This window comes from Onychomys torridus, chromosome 14 (assembly GCF_903995425.1).
Source record: "Onychomys torridus chromosome 14, mOncTor1.1, whole genome shotgun sequence".
In the NCBI taxonomy this organism is placed as follows: Eukaryota; Metazoa; Chordata; class Mammalia; order Rodentia; family Cricetidae; genus Onychomys; species Onychomys torridus.
The window spans coordinates 9,475,803-9,495,706 of NC_050456.1; the positions used below are offsets into that span (position 1 = coordinate 9,475,803).

The 19,904-nt window shown below is 42.1% G+C and overlaps 1 protein-coding gene across 2 annotated transcripts in view; it reads right to left on the reverse strand.

Moving 5' to 3' along the window:
• Positions 1-19,904, reverse strand: part of Scin (scinderin) — an 80,660-nt gene that overhangs the window by 43,821 nt on the left and 16,935 nt on the right. For both annotated transcript variants that reach the window (XM_036206233.1, XM_036206232.1), the window contains exon 4: positions 3,364-3,513. In XM_036206233.1, the coding sequence (XP_036062126.1) occupies positions 3,364-3,513 (150 nt within the window). The remainder of the gene's footprint in view (positions 1-3,363; positions 3,514-19,904) is intronic.

Sequence of the window (19,904 nt, forward strand, 5' to 3'; positions counted from 1 at the left end):
TGAGACAGGCTGTCATGCAGCCCAGAATGGATTTGAACTTGCCACATAGCCAAGAATGCCCTTGAATTCTTGATCTCTTCCCACCAACTTCTGGGTATAGGGATTCAATTTGCTTTGCCATTCCCAGGTCTTAAATGTATTTTTAAGAAGCTAGTTAATATATGAGATTTTTCCAGGTGTAGTGGAGCACATTTTTAATCCATCACTTGGAAGATAAAGGCAGAAGGATCTCTGTGAGTCCGAGGCCAGCCTGGTCTACAGAGCAGGTACCAGGGCAGCCAGGGTTAGGTAGAGAGACCCTGTCTCAGGGCGGAGAGTGGGGATTCTTCATCAGCTTGTTGAACAATATTCCTGAACAGCAAATATCAAAAATAACTAGTGCTGAGCAATGGTAGCATACTCCTCCTTTAATCCCAGCACTCAGGAGGCAGGGCAGATGAATCTCTTGAGTTTGAGGACAATCTGGTCTACAGAGTGAGTTCCAGGACAGCCAGGGCTATACAGAGAAACCCTGTCTTGGGGAGCAGGAGACCTACCAAGTTGTGATGAAACTAGCTGATATTTTGAGGTTATCCATAGTAACTGAATTGTGGTCTAAATAGTCACAGGAACAGTCATGCTGCTCTGGTTTGTTATACTCACAATTCGAGGAAATACCACACTCACTAGTGTGTGAAAATAAAGTTGCAATTTTTCCAACCAAGCTGAGGTCTTGAATACTATCATCACAGTTACCAACTTCAAAATTCTAGAAGACAAACTGGTTTCCCCTAGGTGCATAGTTAGTCCATCAAGCAATCCCTGTTGCAGTCGGGCTGCAGAGCATCCACGACGCAAAGCCCACCGACTGCTTCCTCTCACCTAAGAACGGCTCTTACTGAAAATTTGCTTCTGTTCACTGCACCAGGAGGGGCTGTGAGAGAGAATGCAGACCCTGAACATACTGAGTAGAGACATAGTGCGTGCATTTTTAGGAACTGAAAACCCAAACAAGGAGTCTCTGAAATGCAGACAGCATCTTAGGAATTGGAACTCTTTACTGTATTTCAAAGTTAAATTTGTATTTTTAGATTTATCCCTTCCACTAGCATTTATAAATTATTTATATCTTAACAGTATAACACAATGTATTGAATGCTTAAATTTTCTTTTCCAGTTTTTGAAAGAAACACAATAAACACCCAAGTATGAGTATGCATAGGCATGCCACCATGCCACAAGTAACTGTCAGAGGTAAATGTGATAGTAAAGTATGTTAGTTAGGGATTCTATTGCTTGATAAAACCCCATCACTAAAAGCAACTTGGAGAGGGAAGGGTTTATTTCCGCTCACATGCTCCAATCACAGTCCATTATGAAGGGGCGGGGGGACTCAAGACAGGAACATGGAGACAGGAACAGAAGCAAAGGCTGTGGGCAATCACTGCTTACAGGCTTTCTCCACAAGGTCTGCTTTCTTACTCCATCCAGGACCACTTACCCAGGTGTGGTACCAACCCTGCCCAGTGGGATGAGCCCACCCACATCAACCATCAATGAAGAAAATGCAGCGCAGGCTTGCCTATAGGCTAAACTGGTGGGGGCGTGTCTCAGTTGAGGCCCCTTCTTCCCAAGTGATGCTTACTTATGTCATGTTGACATAAAAACCAGTCAGCACATGAAGAGTTTGTTCTGGAGAGCTGTGGAGACCTCCAGATTCATTTAAAAGCTACAGAAAATCACAAATATCCTATTTATAAGACAAAATTCTTAACTTAGTTGAAATATATAAAATATTGGTATATTTAGCACTTTGATAAAAGATTTTCCATTCTTTTAAAAACGTACTTTTATTTTATTATTTTTTGTGTGTCAGTGTTTTGCCTGCCTGTGTATCTGTGTACCATATGCATGCCTGGTGCCTGGAGAGCCTAGAAGAAGGCATTAGATTCCCTGGAACTGGAGTTAACAGATGGTGTGAGCTGCAATTCCTAATCATGTGGGTGTTGAGAATCGAGTCTGGGTCCTCTGGAAGAGCAGCCAGTGCTCTTAACTGCTGAGCTGTTTTCCAGCCCCTGATTTTTCATTCTTTAATGAAGTAGTTGTTAACATTTACTTTAAAGAAAATTAGTACATTTAAAAAAGTGATTAATCTAGACGATTAAACTATTATAGACTTCAACATATATGATGATGAGTTCAGTGGTAGACAACTTGCCTAACATACTCAAGGCCAAAGGTGTAAGCACCAATATTGAAAAAAGGAAAAAGAGGGTTGGGGATTTAGCTCAGTGGTAGAGCACTTGCCTAGCAAACACAAGGCCCTGGATTCGGTTCTCAGCTCTGAAAAAAAACCAAAAAGACAGAAAAAAAGGAAAAAGAGCTATAAGCAGGGTCAAGAGATCTGAGAGAAAGCAGGTGTGACTGAGTGTTCACTGTACCGTGACGTCTGTGGCAGTTTGAATGTAATTGGCCCCCATCATCCCATAATGCCATAACCTCAGAGGGAGTGGCACTATTAGGGGGCGTGGCTTTGTTGGGGTGGGTATGGCCTTGTTGGAGTGCAGGGCCCTGGACCCCTTTTTGGGTACCTGTTGCCTTGCTTGCTGATCTTGACCAGATGTCCTCTCTATGCTGATTCCCTGCTGATTTCCTTCCTCCTGAATGCTCACCAAGGTTCCTTGTGTGTGTGTCCTGCATATTGGGTGTTAACAGCTTAGATGCAAGAATGTAGAACATCTGTATCGAACTTCTGCCCTCCAGGGTTCTCCCATTGTAAGCCTGTATTTAAGGTTTCCTCCCTCTTTCAATAAACGGCATTTGGCATTCTGCTGAGGCAAATGACCCGCTGTCTCTTGTCTCTGTTTTTTGATCCACAGCCCCTCCCTCAGACATGGTGAATGGGTGGTGGTAGCGGGCATTACTGCTGCATTGGAGGAAGTATGTCACTGTGGGGGCAGGCATTGAGCTTTCATATACTCAGGATACCCAGTGTGTCAGTCGACTGCCTGTTGTCTGCCAGAGGTAGGACCCTCGGCTATTTCTCCAGCACCATGCCTGCCTTCATGCCACCATGCTCCCTGCCATGAGGGACTGAACCTCTGAACTGTAAGTGAGCCACCATAATTAAACGTTTCTTTTTTAAGAGTTGCATGGTCATGGTGTCTCTTCACAGCCATAGTAAACCCTAACTAAAACAATTTATGTAACTTTGGTGCTTTTAAAAAGCTAATTTTAGCCTAGACTCCCATTTGAAAATATATTTGATCCCATCCCCTTCCCCTAGCCTCTCTCTCTGTCACACGCACGCTCGCATGCACACATGCACACCACCCGTGCACACACACACATGGCTCAGGGTTTTCAGCAGACAAATCACAGTACCTTCATGAGCTCTGATGGCTCACTTCCTTCTTCCACCACGATGAGCTGAGATCGCCCCTTCCTTTCATTGTCCCGAATGCCGATGGCAACCTGGCTTGCTTTCAGACGCTCATATTTGTTGCATGAGGAACCACACCACTGGTAAATTTCCTACAAGAAAAAGGCCGATCTTTTGAGCTGAAATGTATGTAGAGGACTTTCAACCTGATTACTAAAGATAGCTTAATAAAAATACAGAGGTGTAATAATAATATTCTATATAACAGATAAACAAAGGATGGTGGTTAGTAGAAACTCACAACTGTCACAGCGCAGAGCAGAAGTGTCTGCAGAGTGCTCAGCCGTAAATCAAACACCAATGTCACACACTCTTTGACAACAGCTCAGAGAGCGTAGAGGAGGAAGGGAGTGGGAAAATGTATAAAGCCAGGGGTCAGGGAAAACTGGGTGTTGCTTACATAAGATCTGCACGAGATAAACATACTCAGAGTTCCAGCCTGGATTCAGAGGGATCCACAGCCCCCATGCCTAGCTGAGGAGACACTGACAGTTGGGAGCCGCTTGGAGAGAAAGTCCATTTTCTTTAGGGGTGTGTCCGGTGGATGGTTCCACACCCGTGTGCACAAGGGCGGCACTAATGAGATTCAGTGGAATATATATATAAAGACATGAAGTTGGGGGGACCATCGGGAGTGACCCAGGAAGAGTTGGGGGAGGAGAATGAGAAGGATGAAAATGTGTTGCGTGCATGTATGAAATTCTCAAATAATACATATAAATGTTATATTTTTAAGAAGAAAATTAGAATTAAGCTATGTACAATGTTATGTATTTATCTGCATCTTATTGACTTGATGGCATTATAAAGAGATCATTTAAATGAAAACTATGGATTTATATCAGCACTCTTTTGTGTATAATATCTATTAACTATAATTTATAAAAGTAAATTTACATAGATTACTTAGACTAAAATTTGTAACTAACTTATTTCAGAAAGGTAGTCAAAATCTGTTAAAGTATTAAATTTTGATGCTCATTAGTTGTAAATAATGTTTTGTAAAAGAATTTATTCTTTTGTTCATTCATTAAATTAGTCAATATAAATTTATATATATATATATGAAATCCCACACAGCATGGAACTTTAAATATGTATATATTATTGAATGACTAAATCTAAGAAACTAAGATATCTAAATTCACTCAACAATTCTTATCAAGAGCCATGAAAAGAGTTAATGACCTTTGACTCAGTAATAATTCATTTTAATAATTAGTCACAAAAGAAGAAAAACTTACCTGCACAAGAATTGTAACCACTATGTAATGTTAGTGAGGCATTATAAAGATATTAAATATTCCATAACAGGAAAAGATGTTTAAGTTCAGATGCACAGAAAGAGCTGGATGCTAAACTACTAAAATGACTTAACACAGAAATGCAGAGAAATAGGAAAAGGCATTTGCTACAGTGTCAGGTTGCAACACTACAGATTCAAGTTTGAGGACAGTGGTCATAGTACACACAGCAGCAACTGTAAAATAAAGACTTCTGAAAATTGTTTCATTTTTTGAGATGATAAAATAATTACATCACATTCCCCTTCCCTGTCCTCCCTCTAAATCCTCCCATATGTCCTTGCTCTCTAGGATGAAAACATTTTCTCGAGATGTGGCTTAGCACATGAAAGAAGCTACTTGCTTCCCAGGCACCCAGCCTGGGAGTGGGGTCCGAGTTCTCACACACTGGAAACCTACGGGAGCTTCCTGTGAGGGTACTCTAGCAGCAGAGAGGATCACTAAATCTGCCTCTGACAGCAGGGGGTTCTGGGTTCTGTACTACAGAAAGGCCCGTGCACTACATGAGCAGCAACAGAAACATTCTGGTAGAGGACTGCTAAGGAACTGCCCTGCAGGACACGCGGAAACCCCTCATCACCGGCCGACACTGGGGTGCACTTTAAAGAGGTGAGAAAATCACTCAGGTAAACTATGAAGACTAAAATGAAGCCACAGAAGACCACAATGAAGCAGAGCCAAAAAGATGCATTGGCTACAGAGGAAGGTATTTAAGGAGGCATGACTAGCTATGGAGAAACCACCACTGTCCCATTCACTTATGCAGAGCTCTGTGTGAGGACGATTCTGGAGAAAGAGGGATACACATAATAAAACCACTCGTGGGTATGTGACAGTGTGTTTGCAAATTATGTGTGTGTGTGTGTGTGTGTGTGTGTGTGTGTGTGTGTGTGCAGTAATAACAACAAAATGAAAGCACACTCACACTGTAAGACATCATCATTCCAGAGTCATTTTGTCACTCAAAAGCAGTGCACTAAAACAAGACAAGCTTTCCTGTGGGTACTGGGGCAAGGTCTGAATAACACGGGCTTGTGACTGTCCTTCTAACCCTTCTCTTTATCATGTTCCCGACTGACTTAATCCTTGGTCCTCCTTAAGAGCAAAGCATACCTATTAGCAACTCGAACTTCAATAAGAAATACAAAGAACTGTGTCTTCTGTTTCATTTATTCTAGAACATGATTTCATTACTCAGTATCATCCAGCTACATCTCTTTCATATTTCCAATAGAGTGGTACATTCCCATTATTTCCTCTCTAGCTCCTTTTCCAAGCCTGCACATTGGAATTTGAGGCATACTTGCAAAGCCATTTGAATTCCACACCTAGGTGAGCAATTACAATACATGAAAACACGGTTTCCAGTGATGAACTATTAGTCACTAAGAATTAAGATCAATGGAGCAGAAAGGGCATTTTTAAAAACACAGAGATATACACAGAGATGGGAGTTTCTTTTGCTATCACAGTTCATATTTGAACCTTCTGTAGCATAAAACATAGAGATTTCTGATATTAGAAGCAATTTAATTATTTGGTCTGCTGCCAGACAGCCTCACAAAAAGTCCTACTCTGCGAGACTCACTGAGAAACTACTTATTGAAAGTTCTCTGGGAGATTCCGGAACTCACTAGCATCAAAACCATTGTGGGTCACCTTGGGCACACAATACACACATGGAGCCTACCTCACCGTTCTGCCAAGTGCCACCCAGGGTCTTAGCTCAGAGTCCTTTCCACAACCCAGTTGATGAGAGTTTGCAAATAATTCCTTTCACAGTAGATGTGAGAAAGTGAGCTTGAGTGATGGTTATTTTATAATACAATGAAACAGAGAAAGTGCATCAGAATGGACGTTCTAGGTTTCTCAGATTAATTAGTAACTTTCATAACAGATTGTCTCCATAGTTACATAATCATCTAACTTATGTTTATATTCTCATTATCTCCTTTATATAAATGATCTCTTTTTTATTACACAGATTTATATAAAATCAAAATAGTACCATTTGTAAAGCTTTATGGAAACTTATTAAAAAAAAATAGGTAATGGTAATTCCACGAACACTATTATTTATAATAAAATTGTATAATTGTCTAAGGATTCCAAAATGTTATCTATATTTTTGGATGGAGTTTTCATGTGCATATCAATTTACAAATGAAATCAATTATCAGTTATATAAAATATTCCTCACTATTGTGTAAAGTAATTAGTTTCTATGTTCAAATTAAGGGGGGAAGTAAGCACTACTCATATTTAAAACAGTAAGAGTTTTAAGTGAAGTTTTCCTTTGAACTTCAAAATGGCTAACCCACTAACTAAAATTGTTGTAAAAAATAACAGCCTTAGTTTGGCATGAAAGTGAATTATTTGTGTTATGCTTACTATTCTTATTTTTATCATATATTATTTATAGGCAAGTAACATATTTTCTTACTAGACTTGGTTTTCGTTTGTTTTCTGAGACAGGGTTTCTCTGTGTAGTTTTGGAGTCTGTCCTAGGTCTCACTCCATAGACCAGGCTGGCCTCGAACTCACAGAGATCCTCCTGGCTCTGCCTCCCGAGTGCTAGGATTAAAGGCGTGCACCACCACTGCCCAGCTAGACTTGGTTTTCAATGGTAAAAAAAAAGTCAGAATAGTTCGAAGAGCAACATTTGATAAGCAAATAGCTGACTGACTTCGGGCAGTAACAAGTCAAGCTTGCTTTCAAAGTGTCAGCAGGGTCAGCTCTGTTGTGCTGCCCAGGCAGGTGCAGGGCCCAGTTTCCAAGTACTGAAGCTGGTAAGGAGGAGATTCAGCTCCCTCACCTACCACAGGTGGCAGGGATAAGGGGGTCCTGGGGGGTGGGGGTGGGAGAACCTTTCCTGTGCCCTGACCACCACATGACAGACGAGGTGGGTGTGGCCAGCTATCCCACCCTCACACCCTCAGGGACAGCTTACAGGGGTACTGGTACTGGTGAACCAGCCTGAGAACATGAACGTGGGAGATCTGGCCCTGCCTCTCATGTGCCATATGGTAGTGTAGGTGGAGGAGATGCCCCCCACCCCAACCCTTGCTGCCTGTGGGAGATAGGGATGCTGACCCTGGGGGTCATAAAAGTGGGAGAGCTAGCCGGGTAGCGGTGGCACACGCCTTTATTCCCAGCACTCAGGAGGCAGAGCCAGGTAGATCTCTGTGAGTTCAAGACCAGCCTGGTCTACAGAGCGAGATCCAGGACAGGCACCAAAACTACACAGAGAAACCCTGTCTCGAAAAAACAAACAAACAAACAAACAAAAAAGAGTGGGAGAGCTATCCCTGCCCCTCACCAGCAGCAGTGCCTGCACCTCACCTGGGCAACACAGTAGAGCTAGCCCTGATGGTCCAGGTGAGGAAGGGCAGACGCTGAGGGCCTGAATGCAGGAGAACTGGCCCTGCCCCTTGCTCGTTGCTGCAAGGGGTGAATTAACCAGGGCAATGCTGGAGCTCACCCTGGGGGTGAGGACAGAGAAGATCCAGTGAGCTGACCAACCCTGCAACTATCCATATCCAGAACCAGGGTTATGAGATGGCCCACCCCAACATCCACCTCATCTATGATCTGTGGGAGCATGTGAAGGGGCTGGTCCTGCAGACACAATGCTGCAGGATCTCCATGACACAGGACAACAACAGGATATCCAAGAGGAGTCCCAATGAGGGCCCAGCATCAATACAGTAGCAGAAACTAGAGGCTTGCAAGTAAAGATGTGCGGACAAAGGGGTTCACTGTGCGACTCACTGTGTCACACTGCAGCTTCTATAATGAGATTTTTCCTTTTTCTTCTTCTTCTTCCTTTTTTCCCTTACATTTTATTTTATTTTATTGGGGGGGGTTTGTAAAGGCAGAAGCTGGATACAAAGGGACAGAAAACGAATGGGATAGAGATGCATGATGTGAAAGACACAAAGAGTAAACAAACAGAAAGTTTAAAAAAATAAAAATAAATAAAAATGCAAACAGAATTATAGCAATTTAAACAGTTTGGACCTCACCATATGACTAAACAGTTTATACTTCACTGTATGATGCTGTGCCCGGGGTACTTCATTTTTAACAGAGACTTTGCTGTGTGGAAACAGGGTGGGCATGCTACTAATAAACTACGCTGCCCCAACACTCATTCTGTTCAGGGGTGGATGGTAAGACTCCTTAGCTTTATACACTGGGGACTTTGTAGTCGGGACTTTGTAGTCGGTTGGCACCGTGTTTGACTAAACTCTCCGATTATTCAACCTGATCTGTTTTCTAGATTTGTGTCAAAAGGCAATTCTGTGTAGAGCTATAATGAAAAACAAAGTGTAGATTGACATGCTAGTTTAATATATGCCGTTACAACAAAAAAGTCTGTTATAATCTACATCATTTTGTTTACAATACTTCCATAGGATTTAACTGAAAAACTTCCATCAGCTTGAGTATAGGCATGAAAATTGTAAAGTAAATATGGTTGCAGAGGCAACTGTTTTGCCTTCTAAGACCAAAGGCATTTATCAAATACCAAATGTGGTATTTCTTTGTACACAGAATATTAAAAATGTAAAGATGGACACATCCACACAGTTTAGAATGAAACTTGATTATGTTTTTAGTTGTTGATATATATACTGCCCTGCTTACCCTCCTTAGAAGTTCACAAAACCATCCATAATTTTACCATCCAAGCTGATAAGGAAAACAAATTCCTCTACATAACCAGGAAAGGAAGAAATAAGGACAGAACCTATTATTGGCAATTAGTCTGATCAATGCATAACCAGAAATAGAAGCAAGCATAAGACAATTACAGAAACAGGCACATTTGAGAAGGGGAGGCTTATTACTTGTCTGCACAACCAGCATTTCAAAATTTTCCCCTCAACTATGTGGTCAAAGTTAATAAGCAAGACATCAAAGGGCAGCCCAACGTCACTGGGGGACAGGAAATAAAGCAAAAATAAACCAGTGCTCAGTGATGCCCTTGGAGTTCGTTGAGAGGGGCATGGAAACAGCCTGTGTGGTGTTGACTCACAACACTGGGAAGCTGGCAGAGCTACCCTGAGTTCTTATCTAGGTTATTTATTCTAATTTACAAAGGAAGAAGGGTGGCCCAGACTTCTCTTCTTCACTTCAGTTTTTCCTGTGTTTAGTTTTCCTTAGACATAGTAAGCTAAACACAGACATTCATCAAGATATTCCTTTTGTTCAGAAGTTCTCTAAGCTTAAAATAATGATTTGTGGGATACCTCCACAAATCTAACATCATCATTTAACTTCTTTGGTTTGGGGATAAGGAGATTCTTATTTATATACTATAACCAACTTAACCCACTGTTCTTTAATGGAAGTAACTGCATCCTAACTCGGGCAGAGCAGCAGTAACAGGAGAATCGAGGCCATTTGGAAGGGTAAAACCTGCAGGACTGATGGACAGTGTAACTCTAAGTAGTGCCTGAGGGCAACGGTTCTACCTGTGGATCACAATTTGGAGTGAGCACAAAGGACTCTTTCACAGGGAACACCTAAGGCCATCCGAAAACACAGATATTTACATTACAATTCATAACAGTAGCAAAATTAGTTATGAAGGAGCAACAAAACTAATCTTATGGTTGAGGGTCTTATACATGAGGAACTCTATTAAAGGGTCTCAGCACTAGGAAGGTGGAGAACCACTGACATAGAGGGACAGAGAAAGGGGAAACAACACGGACGATTTCGACTTGTCTGCTGATGGCAATGCCACCCACGGACACCAGGTGAACCACTTCGGGTTTCTTGTCCCAGCACCAGAGTAGGTGACACTGTGTTTTCTGTACTAGCAAAGTGTTTGGCAATTCAAAGAAGGCTCACAGTCACACCTTATCAAAAGCCACTTCCAGTAGTCCTGTGCCTTGGTGACACAACTACTCAGTGACACACTTCTTGCCCGTGGCTCTGAACTGTCCAGAACCACCTGGAAGGGGTTCTCAACATCCACACCACCTGAGAATAAGTAACCTAGGGAAAAGGAGCTTAAAAATCACCCATACCCAAGTGTCACCCCAACCTTTAAATTCACATCCTTTGGGATTAAATAACAAGCTCAGCATTCAAATTTTCTTCCCAAAATATTCAAACATGGAGGCACAAGCGAGAATTAAAGTAGAAATCCTAACTCCATCACCATTATCATTTTAGGGCCCTCATCTATTGATCAGCCATAGTGAGACTGCCTTCAGCATGCCTACCTTCCACCCTGTCACGCTCGGCGCCTCCACCTGGAGGCCAAAAGTTACCTCTCTTCACCCTTATCCACCATTCACTGAGCACACAGGCAAGGCCATTGGGCCTGGCTTTTGCTGCTGGGTACAGTGTAAGGATTCCAGGTTGAGTTTATCTTTCTTCTTATCTTTTCCTCTTCCCACAAGGCTCTCCTCTTATGAAACTGCTATTACGAATTACTTTGGAATAAGGACAAATTTATTCAGAACAAAGAACACTTGTTTATCTTGTCCTTTTTTTTTTTTTTAATTTTGAAACTAACTTCTTTTTTAACCTAAAGAAAAGATAAAAGCCTGAATGAATATGTGATTGTGCCAGAAAAAGACACCTTTTTGTCAGCAGAAGGGTTGAACCCAGGGCATCATATGTAAGAGGCAAGCTCTCTACCACCGAGCCACAACCTCAACTCAAAGATTCCTTCCTCTGGTAAAAGAATGAGAGAAATGATGGCTAGGAAGACAGTTTGTGTACCAAGAGATGGCCGTGCTCTTAAGTGCTAGAAAGTACCGGGAACCACAGTTCCTAACACACCCCTACCCTACCCTCTTTGTTTTGTTTTGTTTTTTGAGCCCTGGCTGTCTTTGAACACTCTGTAGTATAGGCTGACCTCAAACTCATAGAGATCTGCCTACCTCTACCTCCCAAGTGCTGGGATTAAAGGTGTGTGCTACCACTGCCCAGCTCACAGTTCCTAATTCTTAGGCAAGAATATAATATGACATAAAGGAAGTAGAAAAAGTAGGAAAGTGGACCAGAAGCAGTGACCCCAGGACACTTGCCCTCAGTGAATTTGTCATCTGCACGGTTTGGATAAGCATCACAGCCCCAGACACTATTAGGAAGTAGCAGGGCCTTTAAGAGATGGGATCTAGCTAGGAGTCTAGCGGTGAGAGAAAGGAGATATTGAGATCCCAGCCCCCTCTCTTCCTCCATCTTGCTTTTCAGATGCCATGAGGTAAGTTATTTCCTTAACAAGACATCCCCCACCATGATATATTCTCAGACAGGCCCCAAAGCAATGGACTCAAACAACCATGAACTAAAACCACAAGCCAAAATAACCCTTTACTCTTCTCTAGTTGATTATCTGAGGTACTTTTGTTAAAGGCACACAAAGATGGCTAAATTTATCACTCATATAGTCATCCTTGAGCCTGATTATTAGAGCAGAAATGACTGTGGGGCATGGTCCAGATAGTCAGGCCACTGGTGGAATGTGGAAAAACTGGCTCAACCCTCTGTCAGCACATGGAAGTCACTAAGCAGTGTCCCTGTCAAGAATGAAACAGCAACCGAAGGGATCAGAAGAGGTCTTACAGCTGATAGGAGAGCATGATGTCAGGAGACCCCATTGAGCCCAGCAATACCCCATAGCAAAAGTCTAAAGAACAGAGACCAAAGCCCAAAGCTCAAGAATGAACACAGCTAGGTACAATGGTGCACACCTATAACCCCAGTACTTGGCAGGTGGAGGCAAGAGGATCAGAAGTTCAAGGTTAACCTTGGCTACATAATGAGTTTGAGTCTAGTGTGGGTTACATTAAGACCATGTCAGAGGAATAGCAGGCAACTGGGGTTCAGGGCATGAGCCCACTGGAAGAGAAACTCTCAGATGGGTATATCACATTCAAGCAAGTCTTACAAGAATACAGACACCAGAATGCCTTTTGCTTATGCATTCTTCACATTGTTGCTGCTACAATCTTTTCTCTGGTATCTGCTATGATGTATTTGGATTTGGGAGTCCCTCACTGTGTGTACTATAGTGTGTTTATCTCATGAATACATCCCATCTACTGGGCATTTATTTCTGTGGATTGCCAGGAAGATAATTCCTCCTCAAGCTGTATTATCTAATTGACACAGAGTTTTGATGAATAAAAATAAATACTAGGATATGTTTCATAACTAAGGCCTATTGTTCACAAGGCCTGTGAGTCACACTTAGGAGCTGCTTTAGATCACAGCTTATATTTATGATTTAGGGAAACATTTGAGCCCAAGAGCCAGAATGGATCAAATTCCTTTAATTTTATTGCTGAGAACCACTAGCTGATACAAAGTTTCAAAATAGCTTTAGATTAGACCAGATGCCTTATTAATGGTTTTTAAGAAAAACATTTGCAAGGCTGGGGATTTAGCTCAGTTGTAGGTTCAGTCCTCAGCTCTGACAAAAAAGAAAGAAAGAAAGAAAGAAAGAAAGAAAGAAAGAAAGAAAGAAAGGAAGGAAGAAAGGAAGGAAGGAAGGAAGGAAGGAAGGAAGGAAGGAAGGAAGGAAGGAAGGAAGAAAGAAAGAAAGAAAGAAAAGAAAGAAAAGAAAAACATCAGCAATCTTTAGTTCACAAAGACACATAGCTGAGCTAGCTAGCTAGGTTGTAAACACAAAAACAGCCCAATTTTGGCTATCTGGCAAATGATTAATTCCTTGCACTCATTCCTGACCTCAAATTGTGAAAATAATTTGACTCTGAAGCCCCAAACTGAGGGCTACATGTTTTCGTGGATAGTCAGGAGTTATACACAGGGCAGAAAGTACATTTTAAGTTTTAAGCATTATGGTCAGAGTATTGTGGAAAGTGCCAGCTGAGCTGATATTAAAAGAAATACGATTTTGTTGGGCTATACAAGCTGTAAAAAGACATGAGAAGACAGAACACGAGAGAGAACATGAGAGAACAAAGAAAGAAACCATGAAAAGAGTCACGAGCTTTTTCTTCCTGCCCTAGCCCCTCAGATAGAAAAGTCGAAGCTTAGCCACACCGCGAATTTTCCCTTGAGCCCTGACCGGAGTGCTGCCTTAGAGGCTGGCCAGACCTCAGGACATCGATAAGGTCTCAAAAGATTTTTCTTTTTCTTTCTTTTGAAAAACAGTAGGAAACCACACTTTTCCTAGCACCTGGGCTACACGGATGAATTCCAGCCAACCGAAGCTACAGAATGAGCACATGACTGAAAAATAAAGAGATAAACAGACAGACAAACACACAATGGACACGGACACACACACAGAGAGAGGGGGGGGGAGAGGAGAGGAGAGGAGAGGAGAGGAGAGGAGAAGAGAGGAGAGGAGAAGAGAGGAGAGGAGAGGAAGGAGGAGAAGAAATCAAGACAATAAATGGAACTGCATTGCTACAGTGAAATTTCTAAGTGAGTTAAGGACAGTCAGAATCATACTTCACGCCCAACCTCACCCCTACCCCAGGTGTGTGTGTGTGTGGGGGGGGTGTATTTACGTTTTGGACACTCCCATGGAAAGAGGCCTTTGAGGATAGAGTCAGACTGAGTTGTACATGGAAATATTATCTCTCTTCACAAGCTCTCATGTGCCCACATGCTTTCTGCTGCATAGATGTGCGCTTGTAGCAGTATCTGCTGAATGACTGTAAGGTCCAGGCTTTGTGCTAGGAACAGAGCCAGTGAGCAAAGCTGGTTGAGTGTGAGTGAAGGGAGGGGAAATGTGAGAAAAGCCGTGAGAGGCAAGTCCTGCCTGATGACAAAAAGGCGGATAAGCAGAGAGACCTTCTATCACAGGTAGGCCACGGACCTAGAAAAGGGGGTCAAAGGGCACCCTGCAGAGAAGGCAGCATCTGTGATGTGACGCTGTGGGATGTCTGCTGGAGAAAGGTGTCACAGAAGAGGAAATACTCCAGGCGAAGGAAGTCACCTGAAGAAGTAAGGACAAGGTCTCTGGAGGGAACGTGTCTACACAGTTGTCTTGAGCAGCAATAGTGACGAAAGAATGGACGGGTCTGGAACAGACTCAGAGAGTGATTAACTGCAAGGGGCACCCTGGGAGATGTTATCAGCATGACTCCAGGCTTTGGAGTCCCCAGCCCTGGTGAGCCTGTGAGCCGTGCTTCTGTTACAAGATGGGGCAATAGGAGAAATGTTGGAAGTGAAGTTGATGGCCTTCTTTTCTTATTTATTTATTTTGATGCTTTTGAACTTGGTCGGTTTAAGGGTCTCATGATACATATACTTTGAAATTGAAATGTCTGGGCAAGTCAAACATATTTGAGCTCAGGGATAGACTGTGAAATTGAGAATTGCCAGTGCGTGACAGTTCAATTGCCACGGGAGAGTCCAAGAGAATGTGTGATAACGAGAAAATAGTTAAAAATGGTGTCACTTAAAAAACTGGTAGGTGAGCCAGGCAGTGGTGACGCATGCCTGTAATCCCAGCACTCGGGAGGCAGAGCCAGGCGGATCTCTGTGAGTTTGAGGCCAGCCTGGTCTCCAAAGCGAGCTCCAGGACAGCCTCCAAAGCTACAAAGAAACCCCATCTCGAAAAAACAAAAAACAAAAAACAAAAAAACTGCTAGGTGGCGGGGGAGGGGATGGGATGGGATGGGGATGGCACACAGATCACGCAAAGAAAGATGAGAAAAGGTGGCCGGAAAGGAAGGCGAGCCAGCCAGCAGAGGAGTGAGGCTGAAGACAGGAAGGAGTGACACACAGCGTGGACAGAGGGACAGGGACCAGGGGTCGGAGAGTGTTCAAAGGATGTGGCATCAACGACACCACAGAAATCATCACCAAAAATGAATCAGCCCTTTGGACTGGTGCCTGGTGAGGAAGGAAGTAGGGACTGTTTTTCCAAAGCAAGGTGGCTGGGCACTGGGGGAGGGTGACAGGTTTCAGGCAGCAGAGCAGGGCAAAGCTGACCGGGTGAGTTAACAGGGAAACAGAATTCCCCCTCTGGTGAGGCCTTCTCCACTGTGGCTGACTCACAGGTATTTGTGAAAGTTGGCCTTGAGAACACGGCCCTGCCCAGCATGTTCCGTTCTGTAGTTACTGGTGCATTGCTGTGATTGGTGTTTGTTTGGTTTTGAGACAGGGTCTCATGTAGCTCAGACTGACCTTGAATTTACTGTGTAACCAAGGGTGACCCTGAACTCCTGACCTTCTTGCCTCTACCACTCAAGTGTTAGATCTAGCCACATCCCCTATTATTTTCTAATGACATAATACAAATACATAAATCATCCTCTAAAATATTCACTATTTACTTTGATACTGACTGATTAAACTCATTATATTATACTCTCATGTCTCATGCTCAGCATTTCACATTATAAGCCTAGGGAATGCCCTCACAGCCTAAGATCCTACGAAAGAGCATGTTTCTGAGGCACAGAGAATTATGTTAGTAATACTGACTGTTTATCACAAAAGCTACATTTCTCAAGCATTATTTAAAATGGGATTTAAGTTGGACTTATGATCTAAGTATTTTCCAGCTGGCTCTGGTTCAGCGACAGCTTTGGGCATTTAACTTGCACTTGCCACATTTGGGTAGGAAAACAAACTTAAACTGCAATGGCTTTGAGTCTGTGCCCTCTAATGCCACTGAATAATTAGCTCCAGGGCACCATTGAAATATTAGGGTTCAGATAAACTTTATCCACTGTGCTACACCCCCAAAATAAAGTTATCACGATAATCACATCTTATCACCATTAGAAACACTTAGCAACAAGTCAATGGGTTAAAGGTTAACGATTCCGACACAGACCACCTGGGCATTTAATTCAGAGTCTGGAGGATCCTGCCTGGATATCCCTTCAGGGCTCAGGAAACTTCCATTGTAGACGGAAGTTCCTTTCCCGCCTGCCTGTTTCCAAAGATCCGGCAGCCACTTCTTAAGTAATTGACTGAGAGGCTTAATATATGTGATATTCTAATCTTTCTTCCTCAGCATCTGGCTGGAGACTCTCGACTACACCCTTCCTCTTCCCAAAATTCTCCTACTCTGGTCACCCCCCCTATACTTCCTGCCTGGCTACTAGCCAATCAGTGTTTTATTAAACCAATTGGAGTGACAAATCTTTACAGTGTACAAGAGTGTGTCCCACAGCCCTTCCATGCTGTAAGAGATAGCTGAACATATTGCCTCTTCATCTCATCTATGAGGCCAGAAAGCAGGGAAAACTTGGGCTTTGCTGAAGATAGCTGATTATATAGAATAAGGCTAGTTTGAGAGCTGGAGAAATGGTTCGGCAGTTAACAATGAGTACTTCTCTTGCAGAGGACCCCAGTTCTGTTCCCAACACCCACACTGGGTGGCCCACAATCATCGATAACTATAGTTCCAGGGGATTCAATGTCTTCTTCAGACCTCCTCAGCACATGTGCCCGTACTCACACATAGACACATGTAAACACACAATTAAAAATAACAATAAATCTTCAAAATAAGATAAATTATTGTTAAACAGACAGATGTCTTTGAGTTATGCATACCTTGAAACTTTGAGGTGTTTATAGGTCATACCCACAGGCTGGCATTGCCACAGGTCAATGGAACCTCAACCTGCCTACCACATCCAATTACCTAGCCCATTGTAGAACTCAGTATTTGTTTCACAAAATAATGATGTCATGAAAAAAACTTTAAGTAGAATCCTAGCCAGGTAGATTTGCATGGTCAGTTCTGAATTCAACAGATTCTAAAATATTTCAAGACATTCAGCCTCATGCTGTCTCACACACCACAAAAGTGATTGTGCAGTGATAAGAGTGTGATATAAAGGTAGAAGCCTCAGGTCCCCTCTGAGGGCAGCACTCAACATGAATCACTTGCACACACCTTCAAGGACTTTTGTTCCCTTAGAGAACTAAAATGATGACTGCTATCTCTCACATGTGAGTGTGTTAGCTGAGAGTGAATCATAGTCAGCTAAGGCTAGAGGGGGCATCAGAAACCAGATCAGGATATGGGAATAAGAGAAAACCAAAGTTCCAGAGGCTAATCATTTGCCCAAGGTCAAAGAGTAGATAGTTAGAAAGCTGAATTGGAAGCCATTCATGATAATTAAATAGTTCATGGCAATTGTACAACAATTACATAATACATCAAATTCAAAAAGCAAAAACTTGTGAACATGATGAATCACGTCACTGGAAAGTGCTTCTTATTTAAGTTCTCCAGAGATGCCCCAATCAAATACCTACCTTCACAGATGAGAACCTGAGACCATCATAACCTGAACTAGAACTGAGGTCTTCTTTACCTTTGAAAATGATATCATTTCATATGCAAAACACTTGTAAAGGACTTCAAAATGTGCATTAAAAATAAAACCTAAGACAAACACTTGAAAGTGCATAGGTTTGAGGGAAAATTGCAGGCGATTTTTAGAACTGTGTGGTTTAATGATGTCTTGGGGATTTTACTCCCAGTAAATATTTCTATTTTTGGTGGCAATGAAGGGATGGCCATCCTACTCAAAATAATATACAACTTCAATGTATATTATTGAATATCAATATTCCATCAAAATTCCAACGTAATTCTTCACAAATCTTGAAAGGATGAATTTTAGCATCATATGGAAAAGCACACACATTCACTCATATACACATACTCACACATACCCCCACACACACACACAAAATAGCCAAAGTAATCTTGATTAATGAAAGAACTGTTGGAGGTATCACCTTCTCCCATTTCAAGTTGTAGTACAAGCAATAGTAATAAAAACAGAATGGTATTGGCACAAAAACAGAAGCATTGATTAACGGAATTAAGTTAAAGACCCTGACATAAACCCACACACCTATGGACACCTGATTTTTTTTTTATAAAGTAACCAGAAATACATACTGGAAAAAAGACAGCCTCTTCAACAAATGGTGCTGGTCTAACTGGATGTGTAAATATAGAAGAATACAAATAGATCTACACTTATCACCCTGCATAAAGCAAGGGGATCAAAGACCTCAACATAAAACCAGATACAGTGAACTTGATGGAAGAGAAAGTAGGAAATAGTTTTAAATGCATTGACAGAGGAGAAGACTTTCTGGACAGAACACTATTAGCATAGGCACTAAGATCAACAATTAATTAATGGGACTCATTAAGCAAAAAAGCTTATGTAAGGCAAAGGATACCATTATTCAGACAAAGCAGCAGCCTACAGAATGGGAAAAGATTTTTACTAACTCCACATCTAACAAAGGACTAATATCCAAACTATATAAAGAACTCAAGAAACTAAGTACCAAAAAACTAAATAATCTATTTAAAAATGAAGTACAGATCTAAACAAGAATCCTCAATAAAGGAAACTCAAATGGCTGAGAAACACTTAAAAAAATGTTCAGCATCTTTAGCCATCAGGGAAATGCAAATCAAAATGACTTTGAGATTCCATCTTATACCTGTCAGAATGGCCAAGAAAAAAAACACAAGCGAGCCGGGCGGTGGTGGTGCACGCCTTTAATCCCAGCACTTGGGAGCCGGAGCCAGGTGGATCTCTGTGAGTTCGAGGCCAGGCTGGGCTACCAAGTGAGTTCCAGGAAAGGCGCAAAGCTACACAGAGAAACCCTGTCTCAAAACCAAAAAACGACACAAGCAACAGTTCATGCTAGTGAGGATGTGGAGAGAGGCGACACTCCTCCATTGCTGGTGAGAATGAAAAGTTCCACAGATTATGGTAGTTCCTCAGAAAGACAGGAACTCATCTCCCTCAAGATCCAGTTATAGCATTTTTGGGCATATACCCAAAGAAGGCTCCATCTTACCACAAGAACACTTGCTGAACCACGTTCATTGCTGCTTTGTTCATAATAGCAAGATGTTGGAAACAACCTAGATGTCCCTCAGCAAGAGAATGGATAGAGAAAATGTGGTACATAGAGTATTATTCTACTGTTTTTTTAAAAAATGACATTGTGAAATTTGCAGGCAAGTGGATGGAACTAGAAAAATAATCATCCTGAGTGAGGTAACCCAAACCTAGAAAGAAAAATATGGTATGTAGACTGAGAAAGATAAATATGGTATGTAATATGATATATATAAATGATAGCCAAGGTATAATCCATAGACCCACAGAAGTTATGTATAGAGGAAGGGACTGGGGGCATATGTATCTCTCTAGGAAAGGGAAATATAA